The following is a 12,516-nucleotide window of genomic DNA, read 5'->3' on the forward strand; positions in this document are numbered from 1 at the left end:
GCTTCAAGCAAGCAGAGGGTAGCAAACACCTGACCTTTCTCTGTTTCACAAATTAGACTTATTTGGGTATTCTAAGAGACACCATATATCTGTCAGGACACTCTCCATGTTTCTTCCAAGAAGGCTTCTCTACTTCTGTAGTTTCTGTACTGAGGATTGGGGGGCTGAAGGCTAAGGGGATGTCCAGAGTGCTTGCTGACTCCTGGGATGAAGAAGTGAGCGCCTGTGGGTGCTAGGGCTGGAAGAGCGAGATAGAAAGGAAAAAGAAAAGCAGCATGGTTATTCAGGTTGAAATTTCATATGTTAGCTGTCATTGTTCTGTCTTTTATAAAAAGCAGAAAATCCAGTTAAGTTTTCTGTGATTCAATTACAGCAGTTAGGGAACACTGGAAGATGATGTGTGTGCATTCTTGGGAGCTGTCAATGAATGTTTGGATGTGCTATGATGTGGGGGTTCCCCATTAAAAAAAATTAAAAAGGGGCTGTTTTCTGCTTTTCATGTCACATCTCATTCTAGGTGTAGTTCTTGTAGACCATCACGTTTTAGCAACAGGAGTAGCTCTGCCCTCAGTCCAGGTTGGTTCAAAAGGAAGACTGGAGGGTCGCTTTTACAACCACTGCAGTTGAGACTGAATGTTGTTTTTCTCCACAAATATCTTTTTTCCTTTCCATCATCTCACTTTAATTTAATTGAATGATACAAGATTAAATGAAACTATTATAAGATGATTTTTTTAAGTGATGATTTTCCTTTTCTCCTGAGTGGTTTATTAATTAGAACATTAATTTTAAAAACTGCTTATGTTTAATTAAACAACTCCACATTTCAATGATTTATAAATGCTAATTGGCAAACTTAACTCCTCACTTGTGATGATAGCCACATTCATCCTTAATATCAAAATGCAAGGGAGATAATAAATCTGTGATAAAACGGATTGCCAGTAGCTCCACTCTCTGTGACAGGGGAGGACTGCCCAGTCCCATCGAGTGTGCTGCACATTCCACATCACCAGCAGTCGGCCAGTGAGAGCCTCTGGAGAGCAGCCAGGTGAAACAGCAGGGGGCAGATCCATGCCATCCACATGCCAGTTTGATTTATGGTGCTGCAGGTGGCACCAGTGCCAGGCAAATGCTTGGTGACCGCTCAGTGCTGCGGTGGCTCAGCGAGCGTGGAACCTCTGTGTCCCAGCAGAGCGGGAGCAGATTGCTGTGCTGCCTGCTTCCTTGGGTTCACCAGGAGCCTGGGACTAAGGGAAGGCAGCCCTGATCAGGCATGGGATAAGGATGGAGGGAAGGTTAGATTTAAAAAGCAAATAATGTGTTTATAGAAAAGATCGGGTTTAGAAGGTAACAGCCATTAGCAATCTCATTTTTTTAATCACATAAAAAAACTTGATGTACAAACAGAAAACTATATACACCTTAGAAGTTACTGTTTATTTTTTTTTAAATTTATACCACAATATATGAAAGATATTAAGCTATTAGGGACCTTCCAGAGGAGGCCACAGGATGGGAAGGGTCTGGAGTAGAAGCCATATGAGGAGCAGCTGAGGTTACTTGGTCTGTTCAGCCTGGAGAAGAAGAGACTGAGGAGAGACCTCATTGCAGCTACAACTTCCTCCTGAGGGGAAGAGAAGGGGCAGGCACTGATCTCTTCTGTGGTGGCAGCGACAGGGCCTGAGTGAGTGGCCTGAAGTTATGCTGGGGAGGTTTAGCTGGGATATTAGAGAAAGGTTCTTCACCCAGAGGGTGGTTGGGCACCAGAACAGGCTCCCTGGGCAATGGTCACAGCACCAAGGCTTACAGAGTTCAAGAAGCATTTGGATAAGGCTCTCAGGCACAGGGTGTGATTCTTGGCAGAGGTGCTCAGCAAGACCAGCAGCTGGACACAAAGATCCTTGGGGGTCCTTTGCAGCTCAGCGTCTTCTGTAATTCCATGAATTGTCTTGTTTTAAGGCTTCAACAAACTCAAGTGTTAAATTTAAAATCAGAATATTTAGATAAACTAGCTTTTGCTTTCATACTTCTTCTCACCCCCCCCTTTTTTTTTTTGTTTTTACAAATAATAATGCTAATAAAATTTTGCTAAATCCCTCCAAAAAGACCCACAGGCTGAAAGGTCTGTAGATATCCTTGTTCTAATTAATGTTATTCCAGTTTTGAGACTTTAAAAGCCTTTGAAGTATTGGTCTGTATTCCATCTACATTAAATTGATTGAAAATAAAGGGTGGTGTAGGATGCTGTTTGTGGGAATGTGGCCCATCTGCTTGTGTCTGCATTACAGAGAGGGCAGCACACACTCTGCCACCATTCAAGGTAGTGAAACAAAGGTGAAATCAGTAGCAATTCTTATTTGTTTACAGTGAAGCCATGGCAGATTTGTAGGTATTAATTTTCTTCTTTCTTCATGCTTGTTCACTTGAGTTTTCTTTCCTTTCTTACTATTCTCTTTTCTAAACAGTCAGCCTCTTCAACTCGCCATCATCTTTCAATTTTCCTTTCGGATCATGCATCATCTGCTTTCTCTTTCAACTACTTCTACCTTAGGTTTCTGGCTTTCAAAAATATTCCCCTCACTATTTTTACTATTTTTATAACTTTTAAGGTTCTCCCAGATCATCTTTTCCACTTTTGAGACTTCTATGCTTTTTCTTTCTGACATTTTCAAGTCAGTGTTCTTCCTGGTGGGATCTCTCTATCAAGTGGATAAAACTCAGAAGTTATTAATGTAGTTAGTAAATAACACTGTGAGTTTGCTACGTTGTACCCTGCCTCCCATCTCAGTGTATAAATCCCTCAGCTGTACTCATTCAAAGCTACTGAAGGAATAGTTTCAGTAACAGTTTAATTCTATGATTGTCTACTTGAGATTCATGTTGTATCTCTTAGTTTGAAAGCTGCTTGTGTTACTCTGTGTCATTGCTCCTATCTGATTGAATTTAGCTCTTAGAACCTGACACTGGCATCTTTCATTATCTGGGAGGAACTCAGACTCTGATTTGAAAGCCTACGGTAAAGAGGATTTAAACAGTGCTTTTCAGAGGTGAATTTTGACTTTCAATAAGCTGGAACAAAAAAATGAACCAAACCCACTTTATTCACACTCATGTAAAAGTCTTCAGAGTTTTGTTTCATGCTGCGATCAATTGCTTTCATTCTATCTTTTGCCTTGTGGATTAACCATAATGATTATTTAATTCAAGCTGATGATTATTCTGGTGAGAAAGCAATTAAAGGAAGCAGTGACTGAAACCTCATTTTATCCTTAAAATATCTTGAGGAACTAGATTCTGTCTGTCTATGGCTGTGCAGATTCTCTTGGCTTGGTTAACTGCCCCATTCAGGTTGCCAATCACATCTGTTTGTCTTGCAGGGGAGCCTAAACACTGTAAGTCCGAAGATATTGTGAAAGCCACGGAGCAGACAGAAGCACTGGTACAGAACTAGATCTGCTATTTCTCATAAGCTTCTGACATTTCAGGCAGGACAGGTAATTTGGTAATTTCTTTCTTTTAATGGGGAATGTTTTATACCATAAAGGCTCGCTTAGTGCTATTCTTAACCTCTTTGTTCCATCCTAGTTGTCCTTATATTACAAAATGTTGAAATGAGGACACAGAATACCCCACTTTCAATGTCACCTTAAAAAAAATCCAGTATAAAGAAAGGAAAACCAATACTTTTAAATCTGAATCCTTAGTGTCAGACTAAATGATCATGTGAAAAATCACCCTCAATTCAAGTATATGGAATATTGGAAGTAGTAGTATCAGAAATCTCTTGTTTATGAATTTTCATTTGACCTCTGTTGCAGGAGAAAAGAACTCTAGCTGTTCCTACCTCATGATCTCAGAGGCTGTCATCTGTCAACTTGTTCTTGGATCATCCTATTTCTGTGGAGAGTGATTGAACAAAATGTTCAAAACTGTAAAATGTAAAACCCTGAGCTGGTAACTCAAGGCACTTAAAAATTTGCAAGATTTCAGTTGTTTTTGTGTTGCTATTTCCTCTTCTATTCTGCTTTCTTAAACTAGCCAAAATAATCTTTTCAGCCAAAGTTGGACCTTGCTTTATTGCATCACTGGTACCAGACATTTCCAGTTAATCATGAGACGTGTGAAAACATGATGTTTGTCATCTGCCTGGGATTGCTGTTACATGTCACTGCTGCTGGTGTCCACTGAAAATGGAAAATCAAAACGAAATGTGTTTCTAGATACTTGTTCATGCAATCATGCTGCATGCACCATAAAAGTCCTACTTGTTAGCTTCCTTAAAATATCTGGAAATAAATGTTTGTAGACTGTACAGGGAAGTTGCAAAGTTACGCTGACCAGCCTGCACGAATGAAGATTCTTCCCCCCTGCAGTGGCTGCCATATGGACAGAACTGGTATTGAACAAATTTGAAAGGTTTTGAAATATCTCTTGAAAATTAATTGAATAGCATCTGGCATTAAAGATTAAAACATTCTGAATCCTGTAATATTTTGAACAACAACACCACTGGTGTCAGCCCTTCTGTGAAGCTGGTACGTATTGTTTTATTGGATGGAAGAGACAGCAACAGAAATACATGAAAATTGCTTCACTTCAGCAAAATGTTGTGTTGCCTCTCAGACAGAATTGGAAGGTGACACAGAGGCCTTGTGTCATGGTTTATCTCCAATGCAAACGTGACAACATGCATCCAGCAACATCTTTCCTAGAGTTTGTTTCTTTTTGAGGGGCAGCAAAAACAGCAGCACACAGACAGTTACCTCTGCAAGAAGCCTCAGAATGAGCCCTCCAGCCCAAACTGTGCCCATAAAGGAACTCCATTTTCATCTCTTCTTCCCTTGAGCTGCACATGACCCCTCCTGATTTGTCTGGGTGTCTTACACAGCTGCAGCCAACCTCATTTCCCTCTGCTGGAACCTGCCAGGAAATTCTAGGCTCCCGTTCAGGTTGTAGGCACTCAGGTGGCTCCTGACACTCCCTGTTCTCCTTTTTGGACCCTGTGGTTATTACCTCACTGAAGAAAAAGTCTTTCTAATCAGCCATGGTCCGCTCTGAAGGGGACCTGTGGGGGCAGTGGCTCTCTCCTCTGTGCCAGGGGCAGTTGGGACCTGTGTGCTGTTCATGTGCTGCTTCAGGGACCCAACCGGAGCTCAGCAGGCATCAGGCTCCACCTCCACAAGGGCACGCTCTGTCCGACTGAAGAAGGAATCACCAAACAATCCCCTTTGCTGACCCTCACATGTCCATACCTGTTGACTGTCTCTTTTCTGACAGCAGAGCAGTCAAAGTTGAGCTGGGAACAGTGTAAGCTCTGAGCCCTGGGACAAGGGCATGCCAAGAGGTGGAATTCCTGTCGTTCAATATGTAAGCCATATATGTGCTATGCATAAGTAGTATGCATAGTTTTAACTTAAGAAATGTTTGTGCATATAGGATGTAAAAAATACATTTAAATTGTTTTGTGTATCTGGTCCAAGGCTTGTATTTAGCATGGACAAATTTCTGTACAGTGCCGTTAACGAATGAAAATGTTAACAGATGAAATTGTATCATAGATGTTATAACGCAATCAATATTTTTTGCTAAGAGTTAAGAATTTATATATATTCTCTGCTGGTGTTTGAGCAAATTATTAGTAGCCTGGACCGCTCTGTGCACCTTTGCATCCTTTTTGGGAATGTTGGACTCTTTTTCTTCCTTTGTAATAAAATGTAAACCATCTTATGGCTTCTTATTGTCCTTATGACAAGAGAAGAAATTTAATGGTCATATCAGACTTTTTTTAATTGTAAGTTGCCATATGCTGTGGCAGTGGAAAATCTTTTTGATTAAGATCTGAGAAGTCAGAAACTTATTTTAGATAAGTATATAATCTATAGTTCCCACCAAATTTGAAAAGAACAGAAGACAGCTATTATCTTTAAAAACTGGGCCAGTTAGATATTTGCTACTAACTGTTTTTCAACATGATAATTTATGATTCACTGAGCCTGAAAGTCCGAAGCAATCAGAATTTAATCTTTATATTGTATTTTCGCTTTCAGACTTTTACCATATTGAACTTAATTTTTTTTTTCCTGTGTCTCTATCCCGTTGACATTTATTAAGCTGCAAAAATTTTCCCCTGGAAATACAAGCAGAAAATATAACAGATTCTGCAGAGAACTTGAAGCACCCTGTGGGGCTCTCGGTGTCCTGCTGTCATAGTGAGCACCAAGATCTCCCTCTGCAGAAGCTAGAAGGAGCTCCTGGTCTCACAGGAGGTGCTCATTGCCTGCAGATCTCATTCATTAGGACAGAAGAGTGATTTTTCTATAAATAATCCTATTGCTCATTTGTATTCAGATTTTATCACTGTGGTAGATGTTACTGAAATACAAGAAGAGTCTTTAGTTTTTTGTTAATGTCAGCTGACTCTCTTCCTTTTTTCCTTCCCTTATTCTTAGCAAGATTTTGCCTGGACGTGACCCAAAGCTTGGTGTGTTGTTTGGATGAGGAGAAATTTTCTCCTCATGATGGAAAAGACCAATAGAACCAACACATGCTGGTTTAGGCTTTGGGCTGGGTGAAATTTGGGTTCATTTGGGAGAAAGGCTTCTTGAGAGAGCCTCTCCCAGAAGAGTAGCTTTATCTCTGAAACCTGTAAGGCTGCGCTACCAAAACACTGCATGGGGCCCTAAGAAATGGTGTTTGTATCTGCATCTCTCCCACAGCATTCTGGGCATGTACCCTGCATCGAGCACACTGACCAGCTGTAGCTATAAATGAGCCCTCAAGAGTTTTATTTTGTACTTTTATCTTGAGATATATGACAGATATATTATGTAATATTGTTATGGGTTATGATCTGGCCAGTTTTTTTTTTAATTTAATTTTCAAGAAGGCGATCTACAACTGTGTGTTTTTATTCTGCTGTATTTGTCCATATTTCCTATGATGATATTCCCAAATAAATCTGATTTGAGGGCAAGGATTGTGAAGCTCCTGAGTGTTAGTTACAAATTTGATTTCCTGGAGCATTTTTGCTCCTTTGTGTATGACTGATTTTGAGAAGTGACAGTGTGTATATATGGTCCTTTCCAACCCTTTCACCCATTTGGGACTCCACAGTTTTCCCATTATTGTCCCTGTTTGCCACACAAAACTCACTCACATCCTCATGGCACATTTGAAAACAATTTTTTTAAGCTAGTCTTGCCTTCTTAGCCTTTACGGCTAAAACAGCCCTCACATGAAGAAAATCATAACCAAAATATTTTTTGTACAAAAAAATTCATACTATGGTTGAAACTGAAGGAGCCACTGGGACTGTACTTATTAGCAACAATTCTTCAGGAAGGGTGTGATTTTGAGGGATACCTCCATGGCATGGTGTAAATTTTATAATCCAAGTTCAGTGTAAATGGAATTAAACAGGGCCCTTTCTACTTGGATTGAAAATGAATGGAAAGATTCCCATAGGCTCAAACATGTACAAATTCTGACTAGGTACATGATGAAAACAAATCAAGACAACTACTTTATACCACATTCTTTGCAGTTCATCTTTTCCAGGTGCCATCTGAGCTACATGCACAAAGGACCTTCTTCTTGTAGAGATGCCAGAAGTCAAACAAGCCACTACTGTGATAAAAATAATTTCTAATTAACAAATCAAGATCACTAGTGGTAAGTGTCTAAAACGTGTATTTTGAACAGACTGTACAGTTATTGTATGAGAAAGAGGAAAATGTAAGTATGACTAACATCCTCCAGCAGCAGATTGGAGATTTCTGTATAGAGTAGTTTAGCAGAAAAAGGTTTGTCTGAAAGGGGAGTACATCCTTTTAAAATATTTTTTTAAAAAATCTATTCCTTGAAAAACAGTATGGAAAAATGAGTGGAATTGAATTTAATGCTATGAGTAAAAGAAATTGTCCTCTGTCAAACACTATGCAAACATTTAAGCTACTTCCCTGGAATAATTTTACTTTCCTGGTCATTTAAGTATTTAATGGGTCTCCAGAGACTTCTTTTCCATGTCCCAGGGCAAACATTCAGAAGTTTTATCAAACTGTGAATATCTAAGTTTTCCCTTGGGAACAAAGAGAGTCATAATTATGGAGTTATAAATGGAAAAAATCTGTTATAAAAAATGGGAAAAAGTCTCTTATAAAACTTTTGGGATGAACTTTGCTGCAAAATACATTCTTTGTGCTTAGGCCGGTCCTTTGCTTGTGGCTTTTGAGTGGAGAATTGTTGGGGGACTTTACATTAGCTGAACTTGGACAGATAATATCTTAACAAAATCAGCTTTTCTGAGATTACATAGTATATGAACTTTAAAGCTGTTGAGTTTTATGCATTTGCAGCATCCTGTATAGGTCATTATTACAAACCAGAAGTAATGGAGTGCAGCCAAATAAGGGGGTAAAAATCAAAATGGTAGGTGCACTCTTGACTTTAAGATGGAAGTTAAGCAGAAACAGAAGTTTCTTCATTTTTATTTGGACTGTAGTTTTAAAGCTTTCTCATCACTTCATAGGACCTAATGTTGGTGCACCTACAAGCAACAGTCCTGAACCTGCAAGAAAGACTCTGGGACTTGTATCATAATACCATGAATAAATGTAAAGTTACTTGAAAGTATTGGTAATTATTGAAATCCAAGAGAGATGGTGTCATTATACCAGAAATTAATTTGTTAATTGGATAGTAATTGGTTGTCTCTTGCTTTCTCTGTATTCAGCTGGCTTACAGATTTTGTTTTCTGTGGTGCAGGGTACTCTGAGGGTCTAATGTCTCTCTACAAAGCATGTGTTTAAGTTTAGGCCATCTTGAATTCTTTTATTGAAATTGTCCTTCTTTATCTTTGAGACTGCTCGACTTTGAAAGAGAAGTGTATTTTTCTTACTTGTCAGAAATGAACATTCACCTTTATTGTTTGGGATTCAGCAGGACTTCACAACAGGAAATAATGGCAGCATATTTGGGTCAAACATTTTAATACATGATGCATCTTTATTTTACTGTTCCCACCCAGGGAAGACTCCTAATCTGCTAGGCACAAGGTGGTTTGGGGTAGGGCAGAACTGTGACTGCAGCCAAAGTAGCTCTGGAGGACATGTGTGTGGTTTCAAGTAAATAGCAGATACAGGACCATGACTACAGAGTTGATATTTCCAGTAAATTAGAGAATAAAAATGTCATGAGCAATTTAAATATTATTTATAGTTGACCTTCATGTCTGTTTTTAATATTCAATCTGCTGAGTGTTTAAAAAAGCAATTAAAAGTCCCATATAATGTTAAAACCCTTGATAAATGTAATAAACAAATGACATATTCAAAAGAGAGAATCTATGTCCCATTAGGAGAGAAAAAGAAAGATGAGAGCAACATATGGCAGTATAATTAGAATGATTAGGGAAGCACATCAACAGAATTTATGCTGCAGGGAAAATGTAATAAGAAACCAACACACTTTCCTCACTGCCTTGAAAACTGCAAATATCGCTCTCTGAAAGGGAGAAGATGCAGAAAGGGTCCCTGGCATTTAAAGCTGTAACTTGTGTTCTTCTGTCATTATTAAAGATGCACACAGCCATCTGCAAACCATTTATTTTTTGCAGAGTTCACATTGTCCCATTGCTTTGATTAATAAGGAGCAATATTACACCTCAGCTGCTTTTCAGAAAGATGCTATTTTGGAAACCTAATTAATACTCATTCCACAGTTAGCTTGAGGTGTTCGTTAGTGCCAGATACTGAGTTCTTATTTGTTTCTCATTATGTGGAGAGTATTGCCTCTCAATGCCAGCCTTCTTGTTTTGCATTTTGGAATAACCTTTCGACACTCCTGCTTCCCACAGCCCTCCCTTCAGAAGAGCTAATAACACCTGCCATCATTATTTTCACATGCCTGTTAATGTCTGTTGAAGACATTGTGGGCTATTTACATGGATAGACTATCCTGATGCACAGCAAATATTCCTGCTATTTTCTGAACAGTTGGGCCAAAGAGGAAAGCAAAATTTAGGAACCTGGAAATGCAATTAAAATCTCAGTTTACCACTAAGGGTCAGTATATACTAGGCAAATGAATCATTACAAAATTGAGAGTGTATGGCCTAGCAGAATACCAAATATTTTTCTGCCCTAATCCCCCCAGATTATTTAATAAAACCACAAAAGCTCTGCAGCAGAATATAGACACTGAACTTGTTTAAACCCCATCAGCCCACTTTGATGAAACAGCCTGAGGTTTAGCAGAGGGTGCACAAATATCTTGCTTGAGATTTGCTCCAAGTGCTGCTATCCTCAGTGGAGGATAAAGGAGGGAATGCAGCAAAGCAGACGGCATTTAGCATCCACCCAGCTGCCAAGCATAATGCTGTGCATGAAAAGGTTAAATGTAATTGCACATGTCAGGAATCAACAGAACAACTGAGGCTCTTTCTGGAGCTCACTCTTGCGCTGAGCTGCTATAGAAAAAAATAATAAAAAGAATGAAAAAAGAACATCTGTGGGCCTGGGTACTAGCATGGATGCAATAGGAGAGGAAAAAAGGGGAGTTTGAGGGACTGCATGTTTTAAATGTGCCCTTACATTGTCCCCCCAGGGTTAGTGGACAGACAATGCCTTATTTTCTGCTGGAATAAGGTCTGTCATGAAAAAAACTTGTCTCAAGAGAAAAGAAATGAGGAGGGGAGCCCTGCACCAAGCAGGCCATTTTGTTGTACAGTGCTGGCTGTACAGAAGCAGAGCTGCAGCCTGCAGGAGCCCTGCTTGGGTCCCTCCCCAACCATCACAGCCAACCCAGGCCAGCTCTGGAGAGAGCCACCCAATGCCTCACCTTCTGGAGTGAATGAAATGCTTTTTTTCAAAGAGTGAAAGCCACCACCCGCCTGGCCCCTGGTGATACAGGAGGTGCAGATGAACTGGAAGTCCCTTCCTTACTCAGTGCCTGGAGCCTGGACACCATGGGAGGCCCTTGCCCAAGCACAGGCAATAGAACCTCTCCTGCAGCCTGGCCTCAGAGTCAGTGTTGGATGTGACACTTTTGGTAAAATAACACCAACAGTGCAAGAACTAATGGTGATTTTTCAGTTTACATTACTGGGGAGAAATAATAGTGCTATGAGAAGACAGTGGGTAAATTCTTGAAGACTTTAGCAGAATTTATAGTAATCTTAAAAAAGAAAAAGCAAGAAATCCAGTAATTAAATTGATAGCAGGATAATAGAAGCTTTCCTGTACACTCCACATCATATTTCCCCAAAGGAAAGTATGTTTCAGCCAAAATCTATGGTCTTTCTCAAGCAAAATTCCTCTGACTTCAGGGGAAAGCATGCTTTAGAAAACATACTTCAGAATGCTTTAGAAAGAAATTTTAAATCTTGACTCTTAATGTCTACTTAAGTATGATCTGATTTTGCACCTGGAGAATAAACAACATATACCATTCTGAAAGTCAAATACGGTTCAAACTAAATCTGGTGGGGTTTTTTTCCCCTTATTATTTATAAAGTGTAATTAAACTCCAGTCCAACTGTCAGCCTGAAACAGGATGTTCAGTGGTGAATTCTCCAAGCTCCTGTCAGGTGTTTTGGGTGTTGCCTTTGAAATGCTGAGATTCCACAGTGTTCAATACCTTGTCCTGGTCTCCAGTGCTGTACATCATGTCCATGCTTTCCTTTGCTCACAGGTCCTGCGCAGTTCTCATCTGCAGCCTGTGGGTACCAATAACCTGCAGAAAGCCATTAACATCCAAAGTGCTTCATTAGCTAGCAGCACATAGAGATGTGTGTGAAATTAAACACCAGTGACTGATACACAGACTGTGGCAACGAGAAATTTTGTGAAGAGCCTGGTCTGTGTGAAAGCAAAGCCATGGCAAAGCTGGGACCAGAGCCCAGCTCTTCTTGCTGCCATTCCAGACCTGACTGGGGCCATTCAAACACTTTCTGAAGGGTAATTTCCTTCTTTTTGTTGTTTGGGACATAAAAAGCTCTGTCCTGTAAGTCCTGTAGTGGCTCCTGTATAATTGCAGAGTCCTTCTTTAGTCCTTCTTGCACACCCTTGCTGAGCTGCAGTAGTGGATCCTGTTTGCAGTGTTTCTATGGAAAATGGAACCAAAGAGGACAGGGTACAGAGATACAGATGGAGGGAAAAAATGGCTCTTAAATATAAAGAAACACTAGTCAATAGATACTGTTCTCAGCAGGAGATCGTGGAACACCTGAGGTTGTGAAATCAGTGAAATCACCATGCAAGGCATAGACAAAAGGCTCTGTGTCTTCCTATATGTAATAGATTTTATTTATTTATTTTTTGTTTGTTATTTTTGTTTGTTTGGGTTTTTTTGCTAGCTCAGCCCTTTAAAAGAGACTTGCATCAGTGGAATATTAAAGTGAGGATAAAACTTAAGTATCAAGCAGTTAATACAAAATGACAGTGAATTAATTTAAAAATCTGCCATTGATTGAAAAATTGAAACAGTCTGTTAAGTGTGACTTTCAAGAAACATTTT

The 12,516-nt window shown here is 39.6% G+C and overlaps 1 protein-coding gene across 4 annotated transcripts in view; it reads left to right on the forward strand.

Moving 5' to 3' along the window:
* The window catches only part of PDE1A (phosphodiesterase 1A), a 194,353-nt gene extending 187,377 nt beyond the window's left edge, over positions 1 to 6,976 (forward strand). For all 4 annotated transcript variants that reach the window (XM_064719019.1, XM_064719015.1, XM_064719018.1 and 1 more), the window contains 2 exons: positions 3,381 to 3,497; positions 3,822 to 6,976. In XM_064719019.1, coding sequence (XP_064575089.1) covers positions 3,381 to 3,454 — 74 coding nt within the window. In that variant the 3' untranslated portion in view covers positions 3,455 to 3,497; positions 3,822 to 6,976. The remainder of the gene's footprint in view (positions 1 to 3,380; positions 3,498 to 3,821) is intronic.
* Positions 6,977 to 12,516: the final 5,540 nt, after the last annotated feature.

Source organism: Zonotrichia leucophrys, chromosome 7 (assembly GCF_028769735.1).
Source record: "Zonotrichia leucophrys gambelii isolate GWCS_2022_RI chromosome 7, RI_Zleu_2.0, whole genome shotgun sequence".
NCBI lineage: Eukaryota > Metazoa > Chordata > Aves > Passeriformes > Passerellidae > Zonotrichia > Zonotrichia leucophrys.